The 16,012-nt window shown below is 46.0% G+C and overlaps 1 protein-coding gene across 1 annotated transcript in view; it reads left to right on the top strand.

The window, feature by feature from the left end:
- LOC144123865 (sodium-coupled monocarboxylate transporter 2-like) overlaps nucleotides 1–16,012 on the top strand; it is a 90,117-nt gene that overhangs the window by 30,524 nt on the left and 43,581 nt on the right. The window contains exons 7-8 of the mRNA XM_077656592.1: nucleotides 740–897; nucleotides 6,486–6,623. Coding sequence (XP_077512718.1) covers nucleotides 740–897; nucleotides 6,486–6,623 — 296 coding nt within the window. The remainder of the gene's footprint in view (nucleotides 1–739; nucleotides 898–6,485; nucleotides 6,624–16,012) is intronic.

The raw sequence follows: 16,012 nt of genomic DNA on the forward strand, positions 1-16,012 counted from the left end.
ATGAATGCTTACGCGGACAGTGCGTGCCATGGGGAGTCAGCTGGATTAAGGGAGATTCTTCAGTATGTGTTGCACGTGAGCAGTGAACAGTCGGTATTCACACGCCTGGAAAACGGCCTGTGACTTGGTGACGACATGCATTGTGCTCGCGCCATCATGTGGACGAGATGTGGCTTGTAGTATGGCGAGGGCTCCCTTTACCGCGGAGGAGGCGGGGCGACATATAGGAAAGTGCACAAAAGATTATGTTGAGGGTTTGCTTCGGCTCACTGCAATATAATACGCGTGAACCATGTACCCTATTAAAAATTCGTCTTCAGTTAATTTCTACAGTAAAGTAAATCTGAAACGTTAGTATTCTTCCGCATTACACTAAAGTGGTAATGTTACTGGGATAATAAAAAAATAAGATCCCTGAATACAACAGTTCACTTTTTAACAATGTTGACAAAAGCCAGTGATTTAGAGTTATTCTTGCAGAGCAGTTAGACAGAAACCTAATGAACATGTAGTACCGAAATACAAATTGCTTGGATTTCATGAACATGAACCAAACCGCCTCACTGAATTCACAAAGAATTTCTGTTTCTTTGTTGAGTGAAGCGGTTGAAACATGTCTTCCGTGTTTTCAAACCTTTCGTAAACATTGCTGGCCGCAAGCGAAATAAAGTCCATACTCTAGTCTTCGCTTGGCGTTAATGCACTGATCTCTCATTTTCTCATTGATGCGGCAAAACAGGGCGGACTGCGGGCTGTCGTGTGGACGGACTGTATGCAGCTGCTCTTCATTATCTTGGGACCAGCAACCGTCATTGGCAAAGTTTTCGTCCACCTGAACAGTACTGGTCGAACATCGGATGCTTTTAAAGACTTCAGCTTTCGTTCCTACATCCTGAAGTAAGACGCCCGTACAACTTTGTTCTGCATGCTGGCTTGTACGTTCAAAGAAGTTCATTTTTTTTTCTTAGAGGGGGAGTGGCAAGAGCAGTTAAAGGAAGCCTGGTTGTTTTCGCGAAAACAATACGCCAAACCTTCGACATCGTCATGAATAGTGAGAAATGCTTACGGGTACTCAGCAGCCAAACCTACGTTTAAGTAGTAAATTCCATGCTGTCAGCTAGAGCGCTCCGACTAATCAGCAGTCCCCCCTTTCTGATGTGGTGTTTTTTAAAACGCCAGCATTTGATGGAACTGCCCTGAAGCATGCACACTATTATGTGCGCGTGAAACTACGTACAGGTGTTGTTACCACGTAATGTATGCGCATGCGCAGTGCTCAGTTATCACTCATCTGATGGCCAGTGCTGAGTTTAAAATACCGCTTGTTTGGGCCAATTGCACTCTGCAATGTAACTTACTAGCGGAAGAGCGTCCTTTACGTTGACCAAAGCATGGAGCAGTTTTTTCGTCGGAACGTGGGCAATGTCAACATTGAGGGTGCGCAGAATGCGTGCCAACGCCTCGCTGATTCCAGGGGTGTAGGGAACAGTGACTCGTTTCAGGGGGAGAAGACACAGCAGTTTCACGTTCTGGTCGACACAGCTGTTTTTGGACCCATGCGACGAAAGATGTTGGACAGTCATTGCGTGAAAGTTCTTGCCGCACCATGTCAAAGTCATTTGCTTTGTCTTCGGGAGAACTGCAAATGCGTTGACTCCGTTTTAATAATGTGGCAGCAACCGATCTCTTATGTGAAGCTGGGTGGACGGATCTAAAGTTGAGATAAAGCCCCGTTTTGGTGGGTTTCCTAAAAACGCTGAATGATAGTTTGCCAATATCGCGTTTTACCAAGACGTCTAGAAAGGGCAACGCACCGACCGCCTCGACCTTGGTGGTGAACTCAATGGCGTCCTCTATGGAGTTCAAATGTGATGAAAATGCAGGCAAAGCGTCTTTTTGCATCATGCAGAAACGGTCGTCTACATATCTGAGGAAACCTTTTGGCGGGTGAGCAAAAGTTTCAAGGGCCCGCCGTTCGACAGACTCCATGGTGAGGTTCGCGACGGTAACGGAGATAGAGGCACCCATAGGAGTTCCTTGATGTTGACGGTAAAACAAGCCTTGAAATACAAAAAAAAAACGTGTTGCTGAGGCAGAACTGTAGGAGTCTGCAGCCGCCACGGTGGCTGATTGGTTATGGCTCTCGGCTGCCGGTCCGAAAGACGCGGGTTCGATCCCGGCCGCGGCGGTCGAATTTGGATAGAGGCGAAATTCTAGAGGCGCGTGTAGTGTGTGATGTCAGTGCCCGTTAAAGAACCCCAGGTGGGCAAAATTTTCGGAGCCCTTCACTACGGGACGTTAAACCGCCATAAACTATAAACCATAAACCGTAGGAGTCTGCAGAGGTCAGGAACGTCAATAAGGGTCCTTTAAGGTAAGGATCTGTCAGACTCGAGGGCAGAAGAGCAGGCTACTCACGTTTGACATCAAGTCGCTTTTCACGTGCGTCTCTGTTGACTTTGCCGTACAAGCCTGCTCTTCTGCCCTCGAGTCTGACAGATCTTTACCTGAAAAGAACTTTGCTGACTTTCCTGACCTCTGCAGACTCCTACAGCTCTGCCTCAGCAGCACGTATTTTGTATTTCAAGGCTTGTTTTACCGTCAACTTCAAGGCACTCATATGGGTCTCTCCATCTCTGTTGCCGTTGCCAACCTCACCATGGAGTCTGTCGAACGCCGCGTCTTGAAACCTTTGCTCACCCGCCAAATGTTTTCCTCATATATGTAGACGACTGTTTCCGCATGATTCAAAAAGGCGCTTTTCCTGCATTTTCGACGCATTTGAACTCCATAGAAGACGCCATTAATTTCACCACCGAGGTCGAGGCGAACGGTACGTTGCGCTTTCTAGACGTCTTGGTAAAACGCGATAGTGGCAAACTATCATTCAGCGTTTTTAGGAAACCCACCCACACGGGGCTTTATCTCAACATTAGATCCGTCCACCCAGCCTGACATAAGATATCGGTTGCTTCCACTTTATCAAAATGCGCCAACCCATTTCTAGTTGTCCCGAAGACAGGGCAAATGACTTTGACATGGTCCGGCAAGAACTTTCACGCAATGACTACCCGACATCGTTCGTGGCGTCAGTCGAAAAACAGCTGTGTCGACCAGAACCAGAAACACCTGTGTCTTCCCCCCTGAAACGTGCCGCTGTTCCCTGCACCCTTGGAGTCAGAGAGGCGTTGGCACGCATTCTGCGCACCTTCAATTTTGACATTGCCCACGATCCGACCAGAAACCTGCGAAATGCTTTGGTCAACGTAAAGGATGTTCTTCCGAAAGAAAAATATCCCGGTGTGGTGTACAGCATTCCCTGCTCCGGCTGCGACTGCGTCTGCATTGGCGAAACTGGCAACTTCGAAAGGCGCCTAAAATTTCATGATAACGACGTTAAAAAAAGAAAAGTAGATTGCAGTGCTATCGCCGAACACTCCATATCGAAAGAGCACATTATCGACTGGGGCAAGGCATAGGTTCCTCCGACAGAAAAGAAGAAATTCCGTCGCTTTCACCTGAATTTTTCACGATACAAACGACCTGTCACACCTTGAACCTAAACTGCGGAAATCCAACAACTGCTTGCGCCCGCTCCCTGCGTCTCCTTTTCAAGCACACATAAGTTCGCGCACCCGCTTCCCGTTTTTACTGTGAACAAGGCCCCCGTATGGGAGCCGAAACGTCTTTGGTGTGTTCTTTTCTATGTTGTGTTCGGCGTCTGCAATGTCGCGCTTTATGATCTCTTTATGATTCTGCGACTATTCAGCCTCTGGAAAAGCCGAATAATGGACCGCCACGCCGAATCACCGCGGTCGTCGATATATTTGTCTCGTGAGCAATGCGCTTTGGTACGGGGTGTACATGCGGCCCTGGAAGAGCCGCCAAGCTGGCTACCCTATCTGGATGCGTATCTTTGCCTCCCGGACTTTTGATGTTTTGGAAGGTGGAGTCGTGCATGGGTATGGTGGCCTGGTATTTTGTGGAGTAAGCATGCTTAGATTTTTCTTTTCGCCACTATTTCCATGCAATAAAGGAAGAAAAACGCTCGTGGCGGAGTACAAGCGCCCTGATCTCACCTGCCGGAAGCGCTGGTTCGAGTGCCACCTACAAAATTTTTTTCTTTTTTTTAACAAAACGAGGCCGATTCAAGGTCATATGTGCGCCATTAAGGGTCATTCTTGCAGACACGGCGAAATTGGCGCCACTAGGCTAGTAAAGCTATCGCTTTAAAATGAAACCAATTGGTTTTCAATGGCAGTCATATATACTGCGTCCGAGTGCTGGAAAGCTTTAAAAGGAAGATTTTGCACCGCATAGGAAAGTTAAACCACTCCTATCAACAAGCACATAAAAGTTTCTTACAATTTGTACAGCTGCCCCTTGCAATATTCGACAAACTTCTCACGGACGCACCCTGATGCAGTTGCCTAGGGCCCTTTCAGGGCCTAATTTATCGCTCTTAAATCTGGCATTTTTCTCATCTCGGTCTCAAAGCCCAAGTGGGCAGAAAAATACCAATATTAGCTGGGGCTCTAGGCTTGGTTTACATCAAGGTCTCCGCATTTTTTACTAAAGTCTTTTTCGGTTAATTGTTTCATCCCTGTCGTTACTCACTGAGAAACAAAAAAAAAAACTCTTCCCCTGCCCTAAACCTGACATGTAAGCACCGACGCAGACTTAATACCAAACTGTAGCTTGCGCCAAGGTCATAGGACCTCCTATTACATATCGTAAATGTTCGCAAGTACCTATCAGTAGCCAAATGCCTCCTAGAAGAGCCTCGAAGGAGCGCATGGTTATTTCTAGCCTGGCACGTGGCCGCCAGCTTCTCCTGGTTCGCCGTACACGGCACATTGCAGTCGGCTGGGCTTACGAATTAAATGGGGTACAGACACAAAATTTCTTAAGCAAACAAACCATATGATATTTCTTGGGAGTAAGTTATGCCTTCTAACAAGTTTCAGTCTCAGGCGTTGATTGGAACATATCTTAAATAAGCTTACCCGAGAAACGCGGTGGCTAAGTGCTTAGGGCGCTCGACTACTGATCAGGAGTTCGCGGGTTCGAACCCGGCCGTGGCGGCTGCGTTTTTATGGAGGCAAAACGCTAAGGCGCCCGTGTGCTGTGCGATGTCAGTGCATGTGAAATATCCCCAGGTGGTCGAAATTATTCCGGAGCCCTCCACTACGGCACCCATTTTTTCCTTTCTTCCTTCACTCCCTCCTTTATCCCTTCCCTTAATGCGCGGTTCAGGTGTCTAACGATATATGAGACAGATACTGCGCCATTTCCTTTCGCCAAAAACCAATTATTATTATTATTATTCCGCATGCATCGAGTTACATCAATTTACACTTGCCGAAATTAATGTGACGTCACAGAACCTAGCGGCTGTTCTCAGGAACAACCACTGCTAGCCGGCGACGCCGCGGAGTCATCAGTATAGCGGTATCCCAGGTTGACATGTGAACCGTGAGGTCAAGGCGCTCCTCAGCGCCGACGCCGACCGAGACCGAAACTGCCAGTAAAAAATCGTTTGTAATTAATCATTAACGCTACGCAATGGAGTTTTCAGCTCATTTCGTGATTACAAGACCCGTACGCTTGTTTCAAAGCAAACAAGTGGGCACCCAAATACATGTTGCGCTTTTCTAATTAAATTTTCTTCCTCTCCTGCCTATGGTGTCGAAGCTCGTGACTAGCATTTCTTCAGGGCTACTGACCATCAGGGCACTGCGGTGTCCTCGAACTGTGAACAGCAGCAGGTATTTACAGCGAAACGAGTTTTGGCTAACCGCAGCCTCAGGTTGAAAATTTTCTTGTAAAATTTATCGAAATTATGTGATGATTGCTTAAAGGGACACTTGAAACAACTCCGTGAATTTTTTTATTTTAGTAAAAGTTCATTACTCAGCTCTTATTGCCGGCGTTCACATTTGTTCGGCTCCTGAGAGAGATTTATTGCTGACAAAGCTGATTATAAAAACTAGAAATGGTACTTGTCCATTTCAGGTCAAATACGTGGCGTCAAAAACAAAAACGGCTACGTGATGACAACTTTCAAGTGAATGGCGGAGTAGCTTAACTTCATGGTTCTGCGAAATAGAACTCTAGATGTTTTCCCAGAAAGCATGTGGAATTGACCTGAGGCGCAGAAAACTTGTCTTTTGTCTTTTCTAGATCCTAAAACCTCTGTTTCCTTGAAGTAGCTACTTTAACTATTAAAACGGTGTAGTCGATCTATACCGGAAAACTGCCCTTATTCGTGAGAGTGGCCTAATTTCACGCCTTTGTCTCTCCTAAGCAAGTGTTTTCTCCATACAGACAATACGGCCGTGTTTACTTTCATTGTCGGTTATTTATATTCGTCGAGCGTATAAACTATATGTTTAGAGTGAGATTTTATCTCTTGGACATCATAGATTGTAAATGCCAGTGTTTTAAAACCACGACCATAAAAATTAGCGTTTTCTCCTCTGCAGCACACAGTTTGACCTTACTCACGACGAGAGTGTGTGGGTCGCTGTATCGTCGATGGCGGCTGCTTTCTACCGTGTCAGCATGGACCAAGTGGTCATGCAAAGGGGTTTGGCTTCTAGAACACTCGCCAACGCACAAAGGTAAGAAACCTGTTACGTTGTTTAGAGAAAAGAATAAAATTCAATTTTTCTATAAAATGAGACAAATGGCAAACACATTAAAAAGTGAAGTCATGTGCGAGGGAATTCTTGCATCGGTTTCAGCTGTTTAAAAGATGAAAACTTGCATGCACTGTACAGGCAAAAAACCTGAACAGGGAAAAAATTCCAGAAAATGAACTAAAATAACAAAAAGAACTGAAAATTTGAATATAATATCAGCAACTGAAGAGGGGACACATTGCTGCGGCTTCTGTTTAAGTTTCTGAGATAGCTATACTGAATTTCTTTTTTTGATTTTCAAGCCATGTATTTCGAAAAGCTAGTTGCGTACGTCGCGATTCTAAGAAGGCTACTTTGATATAAGCAAGGAGCGGGGTCGTTGCTGAGCTCTATAACCTAGAGAATTATTCTAAGAGGTGCTCAGGAGTTATGCTCAGGAGGAGACACCCATGCGTTTGCGCACAGTCGCACTTCTTCGTTCTTCAGCACACGACTGGCGGTCTCTACTAACGTGAAGCGAGACGCATACGGGACATTTATAAACTGTTCATTCAGGCCAGACATGATTAATAAACCGAAGTGCTATGATTCCATAAAAGAGAAATTGCCTGCAGATGCTATGTTGTGCATACGAAGAAATAAGACTAACAGCAGGTGGGAGCTTCGGTAACGCTAAATTTCCTTGCCAGTTTTCTTGTAGAGTAAAAACAGAATATTTCAAAACAAAGAGACGCCGACCAGTAAAACGAAAAAATTGTATTGACGTTTCGGCGCCCAGAACGGGGGCCTTGTTCACAATGGAAACACACCAAGAGGGTTCGTCTTTTTAAAAGCTATAGTAATCGCCGTAAAGATCGCGCGTAAATCGGGTTAAGATTGCCCTCGTTACGATTAAGCGTGTGAGCCGTTGTCTGTATCACCAGGGACTCGAGATGAAGCCGTGATGTTGTCAGTTTCTCTTTTTCGATGATTTGAATCTTGGTGATGATTCCTTGGCCATGGGCCTGGCGAAGGTTGATGAAGTCGAGAGTGTGACGGAATCCCGTCTGGCCGGGGGGATACATTTCAAAACAAAGAGACGCCGACCAGTAAAACGAAAAAATTGTATTGACGTTTCGGCGCCCAGAACGGGGGCCTTGTTCACAATGGAAACACACCAAGAGGGTTCGTCTTTTGAAAAGCTATAGTAATCGCCGTAAAGATCGCGCGTAAATCGGGTTAAGATTGCCCTCGTTACGATTAAGCGTGTGAGCCGTTGTCTGTATCACCAGGGACTCGAGATGAAGCCGTGATGTTGTCAGTTTCTCTTTTTCGATGATTTTTTTTTTGAATCTTGGTGATGATTCCTTGGCCATGGGCCTGGCGAAGGTTGATGAAGTCGAGAGTGTGACGGAATCCCGTCTGGCCGGGGGGATACATTTCAAAACAAAGAGACGCCGACCAGTAAAACGAAAAAATTGTATTGACGTTTCGGCGCCCAGAACGGGGGCCTTGTTCACAATGGAAACACACCAAGAGGGTTCGTCTTTTTAAAAGCTATAGTAATCGCCGTAAAGATCGCGCGTAAATCGGGTTAAGATTGCCCTCGTTACGATTAAGCGTGTGAGCCGTTGTCTGTATCACCAGGGACTCGGGATGAAGCCGTGATGTTGTCAGTTTCTCTTTTTCGATGATTAATCGAAAAATGATGATCAATCATCGAAAAAGAGAAACTGACAACATCACGGCTTCATCTCGAGTCCCTGGTGATACAGACAACGGCTCACACGCTTAATCGTAACGAGGGCAATCTTAACCCGATTTACGCGCGATCTTTACGGCGATTACTATAGCTTTTAAAAAGACGAACCCTCTTGGTGTGTTTCCATTGTGAACAAGGCCCCCGTTCTGGGCGCCGAAACGTCAATACAATTTTTTCGTTTTACTGGTCGGCGTCTCTTTGTTTTGAAATGTATCCCCCCGGCCAGACGGGATTCCGTCACACTCTCGACTTCATCAAAAACAGAATATGCGTTGGCGCGAACCAGAAGGTAAAGCGTCAAATAGAATCTGCAGCTAGGATAAGATACATGGTCCTTGTGACGAAGCATATTAGACAACCATTCGTTTTGAGGGGCAATATTATGAATAAGATAATTTTGTGCGGGTTGCGGTGCAAGCCTTTTCTGGAGCATGCAAAAGCCGTCTTAGACGTCCACGCTTTAGACGGCGTTTAAGGACGCTAACTTACGTCAGAGCGCACAGAGAAAAACATACGAAGAGTGTATAGAGATAGAAATACTTTAGCTATCTTTTTTTCGCACTGCTTCAAAAGTTTTTCAGAAACGCAAAAAGTTTCGCATATCTTTACATTTTATCGCCCGCCACCCAAACGATATGGCGCCGGCAATAGAAGGCGCAAGCTGTTGGTCACGATGATGATTATCAAAATCTAAAGCGTAGCACAATTTTTTTTTGTCAAAGAACGGATACACGATGCCACACTATGTGCTTACAGAGAACACCATCCTGGGCGAAAGCCGTAATAGAAATTATCAGTTTTTGTTTTTCCTTTGGCACTGTATTCTATACCTAGGCACAAAAGTTAGGTTGTTAAGCGCACAGCACTAGGCACTTTGACTTTGCTACCCGCTGACAACAACGCGGCAGAGACCACCATAATGTGGATGGGGAAAGGCCACGATTGATGAAAGTGCACCAGAAGCAAAGCGTGTTTCAAAGTGTAGGTCATAATTTCAGATTTGTTAAGGCAGAACTGCGGCTTGCTCAAACTGCGATAACAAAGTTCTCCCAATTTCTGCAACAGTTCAAGCCACTGCTCAGACTCCACAAGGACTCAATGAACTGAAGCGAAAGTGTGTCGAAATGCTCGGAAGTTTAAGGCGCGACGGGCTACCGCAATATCTCTGCAGTAGCTGCAGATGGAATGGCAGTGACCACTAATTAAGCTATGCCTCATGGTGTGCATTCATTCTCGTAGGAACATCTTCCTGATTAGTATCAGCCACATCCGGAGATATACTAGCTAGAGGTCCAGCAAGCTACAGCAGAAGATGCCCACGCTTCTTGGGACACACTTTTTAATTGCCAGGAATATCGTTTGAGCATCATAATGTCGTTGTAACGCCTTTTGTCCGCTGGTCTCGAATTATGGTCAAATCAATGGCACAAAGAAAGTCAGCAGAGCAGTGCACTTGGTAAAGAAGAACGGCTCACGCAGCAGGGCTGCGTCGACACAGACTTAACAACTGGTTTTACAGCTTGTGTGCGTTTTTCTGTCACGCAGTTGCCCATTTGTGAACATGACTTTAGGAAGCTACCTAGCCCCTTCGGCAGTTTTAAAAACATCATTTGAGGATGCTTCAAAAAACAGGTCTAGACTTCTTACGTCAGGTTACAGATGTGGTCCACCGTGTGGTTTATGGACACAATGGGGTGGATTAGTGCAGAGCAGGACAGTTGGTAGAGCTTTCGCCCTTAACAAGATTCTGCACTCACTCCCAAGTGTAACGCATACAGTCCGTCTTTGAGACACTATAAAAAGCAGCTCTACAACTCTCCACAGGCATCTACAGAGGAACTCTATGCCACTGAGCTCGTCCTTCCCCTTCGCGACCTTCTCCGACTTTACTGGGTGCGTCAACATGGTGGTTTGTCCTGCTCTGCGTTACGCTTCTGCAAGGAGCTGTATTTGATTCATTGTCTTTTCTTTACACTGCCGCAAAAGCCTCTACTTGATATGCCTCGCCTAGCTTCTCTTCATGCCCACTGACACCGGCCCTGCATCTGGACGTCGTCAGGCCCGGGCCCTGCACCAGAACACATTTCTTGGCGATACTATCACGTAGATGCTTCCTGATCCCTTCTGTCGGTGCCATAGCTTCTGTCATCGTGACGCATTTCGTAACCACTCCCATATGATCCATATTTGGCAACTACTCCAATCCAACTTCTTGGCTTCCTCCGGAGATCTCTGCCATCGCACATGCCACTCAGCAACTCTTCGCCCGTCTCCCCTTTACTGCATATATACGGATTTGATGGAAGCCATTCGGGCATTTCGTACGTGTGGTTTTTCCGAAGTCTCAAGTGAGGACCTCTCCTGCGCTCTTTCGCAACTTTTCCCTGCCTTAGTAGCGGTGGTGCGGGGGGGGAGGGGGGGGTGCGGATGTCGGGCAACACGGAGGTTGCAGGTAATCAGGTGATTAACCAGCCTGCCCGCGAGACTCGCATTCAGGTGTGAGTGATCAACTTGACCAGTCATGATAATGACCGGACGCTTTTGCATGAAGTTTCTGACGAACATATCGCAGACCTTCAACAGCCACTGGCGATTTTACTTTCAACACACCCAATCTTACCATCTCGCAAACTCACGCGTGTAAATAACTCACTCATCACACCGGCGCTTACATGCACTTATGGCACCTATATGAGGTTAATGGGTTTCAGAAACAAGGCTTACACAAGGTCCGGATAGTGGCCAGGAGCGGTTTATTCATTTTTCTTCCTAGGAAAAGCAGCCCAACAAACAAGGACGGTGCAAAAAAACGACAACACGAGCGCTGAATACTGCCAAATGCATCGATTTATTTTCGACAGAAATGTATACCAACTAAAGAATTAAAGAACGTCAAGAATAAAAACTACACGTGGTGAATAAGGTGAAACAAAAAGCAATAGTTCACATGTCTTTAGCGTCTCGTGGAAAGACTATGAGCGGAGATACAACAGCTTTTTTTTTCCTGATCATGATCGATGGCGTCCTGAGGTGTTCTTTTTTTTTAACGGCTCACGTGGGAGTCTAAAAATACTCTAGCTTTTTTGTCTCTATAACAACCGAAGACGCGTGTCTGGATGAGCTGCACTCGGCACTTTCTGTGATTCTCGCACTGCAATGCGACATTGCTGCATGTGAGTGTTTTCATAGAATTCGCACGCTCACGCAGCTGCACACTAGGGCACCGCGCCATCTGGCCGGCATGCCCGCGTCGACAAGTGAGCAGTATTTCGTAAGCCGTCCCCGACTGGCATTCAACATAACATGGGCCATGTTTCTGAACACAGGATGGGTGCTTGGTTTCATCTGAATTGACTTATGGGCAAAAACAGTTTACCATGTTTAGCGCCGAGAAGACAACCGTGATCACGGTTTGCTGCCTTCTTGGGCCGATAGATACGAAATGCACATGGGATAAAACAGTGGTATTCACCTTATGCTGTACACACTCATGATTGGTCTTTCCTTTTTGCCCACGGAAAAAAAGCAACTTTGCTAGGTTGTACAACATGAACTGGTGAGTGAGTTGGTCAGAGAGTATTAAGGGGAGCAGCGCATGGCACGAGGCCAAGAGGAATCAAGGGGACAGCACTGTGTTTGTCTTTTCGCTTCTTCCGGGCCTCGTGCCGTTCTGCTGCCTCACTTGATACTCTTCCGCGTTGTCAAGGAAATTCGACGGAAAACCTGGCGCATTAAGCCTATAGATTTGTAGCTAGAAGATGAAGCCGATTCCTTGAGAACAAGATGCTTAAGGCATCCCTCACTGAGGCGATGGTAAGCCGGTGTTTAACTAATTCGGAACGGCAGAACATGACAGGAAGGGTCATTTCTTGAGGCGAGGCGCATACTTAAGCGCGGATGGTGAGGGCGAAAGGTCAGGGCCAAATCCAGGAACCTCAACTGGCTGTTGAAGGAAAGCTCCCTCGTTAAATGAACCTGCTGTTAGTAGACAGGAAAACTTCGTCGACGGGGTCGACTCGTTTGCATGTGCACTCCCTTGGGTTAAAGTTGAAAAGGGTTAGATAATGATCCATGTAGCAGAAAATCCATGTAGCACTGACCTTTCTCGCTAATAGCACAGAGGTAGGCTAGTTAGTTGCTTTTGACACAATTAAACATGGTACAAGACTATTTTCCAGTATCAAAACCCTGAGAAATAAAGGGCTTCGCCAGACAGACTATGCTTAGGGAACCACCTCTGAGTCAATACGACGGCAATCACCCAAAAAACAGCAGAAACAAAACAAGATGGGCGCGGAATAAAAGGCATTTTCATTGTTTTTTATATTACCTCTTAATATTTCCCCCGCTATCTCACCGGCGTGCAGTCTATAGATCCTTTTATATCTAGTTCTTCAAAAGCGTAACAGAAGGCCCACTCATGCAGCTGTCTTTATTGGCGAAAATACAGATTGTTTGCAATATTTGTCGACTTATCTGCGCACCAAACCTGCGCATACGCGTACCTGATTGAGGAATGGTTTCTATAGACTCGCTTGCACTTTCAGCGCGACCGAAGTCATCAAATTTAGGCAAGATCTTCGACGCAGTGATCTCGCAAGCGGTCATTAAAGAGGAGGGAAATCTGGATGATATAGCAGTTTCTATGCAGAGTGTGACGATATACAACATAGCAACTACACAGGCAATGTATGACTCAGCTCATATTTTGTGCAGTCTAAGGGTGTAAAACATTAAAAGTACGCACGGCCGCAGTAGAGCCCGGTCACGGTTCCTTATTGGCATTAGCTGTCACACCACATTAAGGAGGTGGCCGGAAAGTTTAGCGTCATTGTGGCATTTCCACCCTCGGGAAAATATGCACGCATGTGCCACCTAGTGAATAACGTGAAGCGGAGGCCTCATTGCGCAAAAATCTATGCCGCGTCATTCGTTGCCTGCAAGGCATGTGCGGTATTCCTCATTCCACACTCCTGCGGCAAGTGCTATATCATCATGATTGGACGCTGTATTAATGACCGCTTGCGAAAGTTGTTGTTTTTAAAAAGTTTGTTAATGAGCTTGATTATGGGCCCAGGGTTGGGAGTCCCTATTTCAGGATTCCTTTGGTCGAAAGTGCTACGGGGCTAGCGAGAACATTGCGTAGTAGTCAATGCCCTTAATGGTGGAGGTCATTTCACATACCACTTTCGGCGTTGCAAGTGCTATCGCGATAAAAACAATTGCGAACAGCCCGGCACCTGTGCGCTCCTTTGCTCGCATTTTTGATCGCGCTTCTACCGGGGTGGTAAAAAATTGTCTGTGGCTTAACTACTGTTGAACCTTGTTAGAGAGCAAAAGATGTGGCGTACCGGGCAACTAGACGCGTCTTAGCGTCTGTAAAGTTGAGTGCGTTCCGGACAACTTCCAGCACTGGAGCTCGCCGAAGCGCCTGCATCTTCATTCCCGTCCATGTCGCCCATTCATGAACACTCGGAGGTGCGTTTCTAACACAACTATGCATTCACTAGACGCGCGCCATCTGCTCTACCAACACCGTACAATGCGTGTTAGGGTTTCAGTGAGCTCCGCATGACGGCGCTACGACTGCACGCCATGTACGAAGGATATTCATGGAAACGTACTTCGATACTCACTTAATGGGATATCTCCATTTTCATGCTCATAATTAAACTATTCATGCTCGTTTCAGTACGTATGTCGAAGATATGATTCTTAAACATCTGTGCATTCACTAGACGAGCCTTCACTCACTTCGAACAGTCGAACCGTCGCGGCCTATGTGTTCCTCTTGACAAGTATCGAGATAAAGATGACTTTTGGAAAGAGAAAATTCAAGAACGGCCCACGCGTACACAGAAATGGTCGGAAAAGGAGCTGTCTATATTCGAGCGCGCAAACATATGTAGTGTATACCTGGTTTCAAAAGTGTGCTATTTGTTGCAGGTCATTTAGTGCTCTCGACTTAACATTCAAAATTTTCATCGTCTCTTCGCAGTTTTTTGTTTGGAAGTCCTCATGGGAGAGGACCAAACGTGATAATTTATTTCTGCGTTTGAGAAAAGTGGTTCTTTCCTTGCCACACTTGCACCTGAGGCAGGCGGTGTCAAGATTTACGTTTCTTCGAGATAAACGCGACCCTTTGCTGCGGATTTTTGTTCAAGTGAGGCTTTCTTCGGCTTTGCCAAACTATGTTCGTTCAACTGTAGACAAGATGCGATACATTGTAAGTAAATTTTCGAAAGAAGTGATCTTTGCTTTCCGATTTCTATATGTTCGGTTCAGTTTGGAATACCTTTCAAATGTCACCCGTAAGAAATTGCGAAAAGATTTGCTTGACTCTGTCTTCCCCGAGCCAATATATCGATCCCTGTATAGTGGAGGCCGAGGAGGAAATGTTTTAAAAAGAATAAGGAAAATAGTGGTGCCAGCGGGTGTGAAGTCGTTTTTCTTCATGTTGCACACTGGTACGTTGTCGGTTAAAACATGGATGGAGGAGAAGGGATTGTTTTTACTATGGCGTGCTAACTGCTTGTTGTGTTACAACCACAGTCAATAGAACACGTCTTTATTAATGGCTGGGATGGGCTGCTCTTTTGGGACGTGCTCCAGCGTACAATAAAGACTTACCCTTGACGCCGCATTGGATACGATTCGTGGACGTTGAGGCGGATCTTTATAAATACGATGTAATTTTCCTTCTTGGCGTGCAGAGCATTTCGCGAAGCAGGATGGCTGCACGACACTGCGATGGAGATGCGCGGTCTGTCCGAGGTTACTTCAACGAAAACATATTCAAGCTACGTGAAGTGTACAAGGAGCTATGTTTTGGAGATGAAGTAATCGAGTAGACGGGAGAGTAGTGTTCTTTGAAACAGTTTTGACCTTCTCACGTGAGTGAAACGCATGTTCGCTCTTGATGTTTGAGAACGTAGCGGCGAACATGTTTGTGATCTGGTGTAAACGGTCAAAACCGGCAATAAAGACAAAAAACAGTTGCGGCGGAATGGAAGCGTTCCCGTCTCGCATGCCAGAGGCCCGGGCTTGATTCCCACTCGTTTCTTTTATTAAATGATGCCGCTTCAAGGTCATATCTGCGCCGTTCAAGGTCATTCGTACCGACACAGAGAAATCTGCGCCCCTAAGCTAGTATCACGTTTAAAAAAAAAACAACGCTAGAGTCGCCCATGTGATCCCTGACACATTTATGTTTGAAGAAAGCTCTTACCACTTCCATTCGAGCGTTTCTTGTCCTTCCGAGATTTCAAGATGGCGGCCGCTAATGTAATTAATTTACTGCAGCATCGTGCAAAGCCTCCATCACGTGACCGTGCTCACGAGCAGTCATCGGGCCGGCATGGCGGCGGGTTAGCCCCTTGCTGGCGTTCCGCTATATATGTACCCTCTGAGACAAGAGACAATGGGAAGAAGAGAATTATAAAATATTTTCTGTGGCATCTGCCTAGTTTGTTTTGTTTTTTTGCGGCTATTGTTAGCTACTTTTTTTCAGTTGTTTTCTTGCATACGGTGTGTTTCGCTGCGCGTAGCGTTTTTTTTGTTTTTTGTCGCGGTAATAAATATTTATTCAATGCCCAGCACTTATGGTACCCTCTATTCTTGCGATTTT

Source organism: Amblyomma americanum, chromosome 3 (assembly GCF_052857255.1).
Source record: "Amblyomma americanum isolate KBUSLIRL-KWMA chromosome 3, ASM5285725v1, whole genome shotgun sequence".
NCBI lineage: Eukaryota > Metazoa > Arthropoda > Arachnida > Ixodida > Ixodidae > Amblyomma > Amblyomma americanum.